General features: G+C 40.7%; 1 protein-coding gene across 1 annotated transcript; it reads right to left on the bottom strand.

Moving 5' to 3' along the window:
* Positions 1–1,107: 1,107 nt before the first annotated feature.
* Positions 1,108–2,024, bottom strand: LOC145625043 (uncharacterized). The gene is made up of 2 exons (XM_081678125.1): positions 1,682–2,024; positions 1,108–1,406 (listed from the first exon to the last, which is right to left on the bottom strand). Exons 1-2 carry the CDS (start codon positions 2,022–2,024, stop codon positions 1,108–1,110), a joined length of 642 nt encoding a protein of 213 aa, XP_081534251.1.
* Between the last annotated feature and the right edge of the window lie 2,984 nt (positions 2,025–5,008).

Here is a 5,008-nt window from a genome sequence, read left to right as displayed (position 1 = left end):
ACTAAACCGAGCCCTAAAACCAACACCCTTGCACTCCAACAAACATATCTTTTGATCAATAAAATATTTTAACCTAATTCTAACGGCATTGGAAAGTAGATATTCAGAGCTTTCTAATGATATCTCACACGCCTTAATCCGACTTCTCAATAAAAAGTTATGGAAGTTTTAAAAACGCGTTTTCGTATAAGGCAAACCGCACCCAGCGCAACTCAGGAAGTTGTGCGCGCCTGGCGCAAGTGACTCATTGAGATGCGCGTGACACCCAGCGCGACTCAAAGAGTTGCGCGCGCCACCTGACGACACGACTCTAAAACCCTAAACCTAGATCCCTACGCCTATAAATAGGGGTCTTCGTTCAACCCGAAAGAGGACCGAATAATCAAAATTCTAACCCTAGCATTCTCAAAAAACCCTAACCTCTCAATTTATCTTACTATCGTACTACATTTTCTTCTCTCTTCCCAAATACTTTCCAACCTTTATTGAATCCATTGAAGTCCTTGGAGGTACGAAGAAGAAAGAAAGTCCATAAATGCATTAAACGGAGATTTAACATAAAAGAAGAACAATTAGTTTCCTAAGCACTCAGATAAAATCACTTTTCTTTTATTGTTTAAATAACTTTAATTGAATAAATAGTGTTGTTTGATCACTTTAAACAAAATTTTAATTAATTAATTCACATAATATTATTTTGTTAATCAAGACTAGAATTTGATAATTAATTGTTGTTTTATCACTTAAGACAAGGCGAATATTGTTTATTTTGTTCTTTTCACGAACATTGATTAAATAAGAACAACATATTTTGCAATGTAATTCCTAAGTGATTGACGCTTGTAAATAAAATCAACTAACTTAGTTATTAGGAGCCACATTCCATATATTGTTTGGTGATGAAATTGTGAAAAAAGAAAGAGCTAGTAGAGGCCGTAACTAGGGTTAGAATAGCGATTCCTCCCTAAAAGGAATGTTATATTAGAGGACGTAACTAGGGTTAGAATAGCGATCACCATTGTTAATCCAAGACTCACTCCAAATATTCACACTCGACCCATTCCCAATTATCCAAATTAGCCCCTCCTTAAACAAAGCCTTTGAAGATCAAATACTTTGCCAAGAGTAGCTACCATCTGCACCAAGATGGGCATCCACGAACCTCTTCCCTGCATAGTACTTTGGACTAAGTACTTTATTCAATAAGGAGTCTGGATTGCTTGTGAGACAACATGCTTGTCGACCAAGGAGGGCATCATTGAAAATCCTCAAATCTCTAAAACCCATACCCCTGAGGCATTTAGGAGTACAAAGGTCCTTCCAGCTCTTCCAATGTACTCTCTTTTTGTCATCCTCTTGGCCCCACCAAAAACAAGCCATCATAGCGTGAATATCATCAATCACCCCTGCCGGAATTTATATACCCCCATAATATACGTGGGGATGGCCTGAATCACCGATTTAAGGAGTATCTCCTTTCCTGCTCTTGATAAAAAAATTCTTTCCACCCCGACAACTTTTTCCATATCCTATCCTTGATAGTTGAAAAGACCATCTTTTTTTATTTCCCTATGACGGTTGGGACTCCGAGGTACTTCTCATGCTTGTTAACACACTTCATTGATAGAACACTCAACAACTCCTATTGCCTTTTGACGCTAACACCTTTGCTAAAAGAAACCTTCCAATTTGTCGTAGTTAATTTTCTGTCCGAAAGCCTGCTCGTATATGTTGTGAATTTCAAAAATCTTCAAACACTCCCTTGGATTGGCTCTTGCAAAGAGAAGAATATCGTTCGCGAAAAGAAGATGAGATATCTCCGACCCCTTACGACTAGCTCTGGCTCCATGAATAGAACCATCAACCAAAGCTTTGCGCATTAAGCCTGACAAATCATCTACAACAAGAATGAAAAGATTCGGGGAAAGGGGATCCCTTTGACAGAGGCCTCTAGTTGGAGTCACAGAACCACACACATTTCCATTGACAATTAAAGAGTACCTGACCATAGTCACACAATCCATTATGATCTTCACCTATCTGTCGATAAACCCCATTTTCAAGAGTAATTTTCACAGAAAATTCCATTCTTCTCTATCGTATGCTTTACTCATATCAAGTTTCATAGAAACCATGATTTTCCTGCTAGAACATCTCTTTTTCATCGTGTGGAATAATTCAAGCGCAATAAGAGCATTGTCAGTAATAAGTCGACCAAGAACAAAGGCACTTTGATTTTCCGAAACAGTGATAAGGAGAACCGATTTCAACCTCATCACAATGGCCTTTGAGGTAATTTTGCTCTCACCTTGTTGTCAGGGACCTTTTTGCCTGACAGAGGTAGTCTAGTGCTACTCTACTACTTGCCTGCTCTTCGCGACCTTCCTATGGTCGGGTCGTATGATTAGGCCTGCTTGACTTACATGGACTTCCTAGTCGGACTGCGACTCGTTAGCCGTCAAAGCTCCTTCAAGCGAGATATCGTGCTTTCCTGCTTTTGGAGAGTCGTAGAGGTACACTTTATCTCCTTTATTAAAGTTAGCTCTAGATCTGTATTGGCATTTATTGACACTTCTTTATTGATGAGTGTCATTTATGGCACTCATTTGGTTCTTTTTAGGATGAATTTCTTGCTATTCTATAGCTCTTTTACTTAGGTTTTCCTTAATTTTACTCTTTATTTCTTTTAGTTTGCATTCTTAGTTAGATTCCTTTCTTTATGCATTTTTTGGTTTATTTTGTTATTTTCTCTTTTATTTGCTTGTTTTCCTTTATTTTTCAGGTTAATGTCGTTTTCTAAGTTTCCCGAGCCGTCTTCCCAAGTTCGGCATTGATTAGGATGTCTAATGTTCTCAATTTGAAGCTCAAGCATGGAGAAGTGCAAGTTCCTAAAGTCCTTGAGCTGTGCATTTAAGCCGTAGGGGCATGATTTCTAGTCTTGAACCCGCAAACATGAAGTTTAGAAACTGCAAGGTCCCGTGTTTATCAAGAGCATTAAGTGGAGCGCACGAGGAGCATCGGAATGATAGGGAAGAGGGCTCCCCTGCTCCCAGGCGCGGGCGTGCGCGACCATGGCGCGGGCGCGCGGCCTGGTGGCGCGGGCGCGCCTCCTTCTGGCACGGGCGCGCCTGTCTGGGTCCTTGTTTCGTACCCAGTTTTGCGCGGGCGCGCTCCCCCTTATGGTTGGCCGCGCCTGTATGGGTTTATTGGGGGACGATCTAACTAACTTCTCATAGTTAGTTTTACTATATATAGATTTTCTTTCTATTTTTAGAGAGAAGTTTTTAGAGTTCAATTTTTCAGAAATTAGAATAGAATTAGGTTAGATTTTTAGAGAGAGAAACTCTAGTTTGTAGAGAGAGAAGTTCTTGATTGATGATTGAAGATTGATGATTCCAAGTGATTTTCTGCATTGAATTAAAGCAAGTTTGTAAGGATTTCTTTACTTTAATGCAATCTTAGTTTTGATCTCGATTTCTTTGTTAATTGTTCAAGTTGATTGATTTTTGAATTGGTATATTTTTTATTAATATGATGATGATGAATTTGTTGCTTAGTTTAGTTTTAATAATGATTTCCATGAATAGTGAGTAGTTTTCTTGCTAGGGAAATGGTGAAGCATATATGAGTAATTGATTTATGCTAATTGGGGGAAATTGATGGAGTTGATGTTGTGATTAAATTGGTTGATTGATTATGTGCATGTGTGTGTTTGCTTTAGGAGTGATCAACCTAAGTTTCTCATACTAGATTGCATTCTAGGTTCATAATGATACGGAAAATTGATTTGTGGCTTACATTTTTCGACTGAGTAGGTTTGCAAGGTTCCTAGTTAGAGTCTCTCGTAGTTGACGCTAGTTTGACCTCTAGGAGATTAGCCTACCATATTCTCTTGATTGCTTAATTGATTTTTCCTCGCAACACTTGACTTAGTCATCTCCGATCCCAATTAGTTGAATTAATTTCGAGTTTATGTGGATCCATACCCTAGTGCTTGATAAATTTGATTTTCGTTTCGATTGTTTGATTGGTAGAATAGACACACCTCACCTCATTTTCTTTGAAATAGATTAGCTTTGACTTTAGCATTCACCCCCCATTCCTAGTGGTTCGACCCTCGACCTACTCTATGCTTGGTATAGGGGTGTGTTGAGAGATTCTAAATTGTGTTTTGACCAAGGGTAGAGAGTTTTCAATGACCTAGTCTCGCCTTAGATCATTTATCTTCATAGATTTGGTTCTACGAGTACTTTTCGTCTCTTACGCCGGCGAGACCTTCACCTCGCGAGCTCCCTGTTGCTACCGGTTGGGGAGGCCGTCACAGTGAGGATGCTACTACTAGGCGCGTTCGAGAGTTGATCCTCTCAGTATGCTCCTCAAATACTTGTCTTTTTATACCTTTAGTAGGATTTTATTTGATGAGTATGCATTTTGTAGGAGCCGACTGTAGTGTTTAAAACTCCGCCAATTTATTTACCGTTTTACTTGTACATATATCTTTGATTGTTACTGACTTGTCTCTTGACAGTTCTCTCGCGAGGTGGTAACGAGGATGGCGAGGGGTTTGGATGCCTTTCGTTACCGGCTGGTGAGATTGAGGGATCGAGCTTCTTGCCGCCGTGACGACACTGCAAAGGTATTTCTCTTATCCTTATCTCATGTTTTTATTTACTCATTTAGCATCTGACATGACTTACTTTTGCAGGGATAGCCTATTCCTCCTCCGCACACTCGGACAAGACCTGAGGCTAGGAGAGAGAGGTCTGGGTCCGACTCGAGGCGTCGTCGTACCTCTTCCAAGGGTGAGGGTGGCCGGTCAGAAATGACTCCAGCTGAGAGACCGGAGGGTTCAAGCTCTTTGTCTAAGGGTTCATACGCTAGGCCGGCAGGCCAAGGAGGCGTGACATCGACTCCTTTAGGGGGTGGTGGGACGTAAGAGGTTAGCTCGTCGTCGCAGCAGCCGCCTCAGCCGTTGGCTATTCAGCATCAGGGTGAGCCCGGATGGGCT

This window comes from Chenopodium album, chromosome 3, assembly GCF_948465745.1.
Source record: "Chenopodium album chromosome 3, dcCheAlbu1.1, whole genome shotgun sequence".
NCBI classification, from domain to species: domain Eukaryota; kingdom Viridiplantae; phylum Streptophyta; class Magnoliopsida; order Caryophyllales; family Amaranthaceae; genus Chenopodium; species Chenopodium album.
This window is presented reverse-complemented; position numbering and strand designations above follow the sequence as displayed.

Bases quoted from the DNA above. Each gene is read 5' to 3' on its own strand.
- LOC145625043 (XM_081678125.1), bottom strand. From the start codon at position 2,024: ATGGATTGTGTGACTATGGTCAGGTACTCTTTAATTGTCAATGGAAAT. The intron at 1,407-1,681 runs GTTTCTTTTAGC...AAATTCCGGCAG, and splicing joins TAACTACGACAAATTGGAAG to GGGTGATTGATGATATTCAC.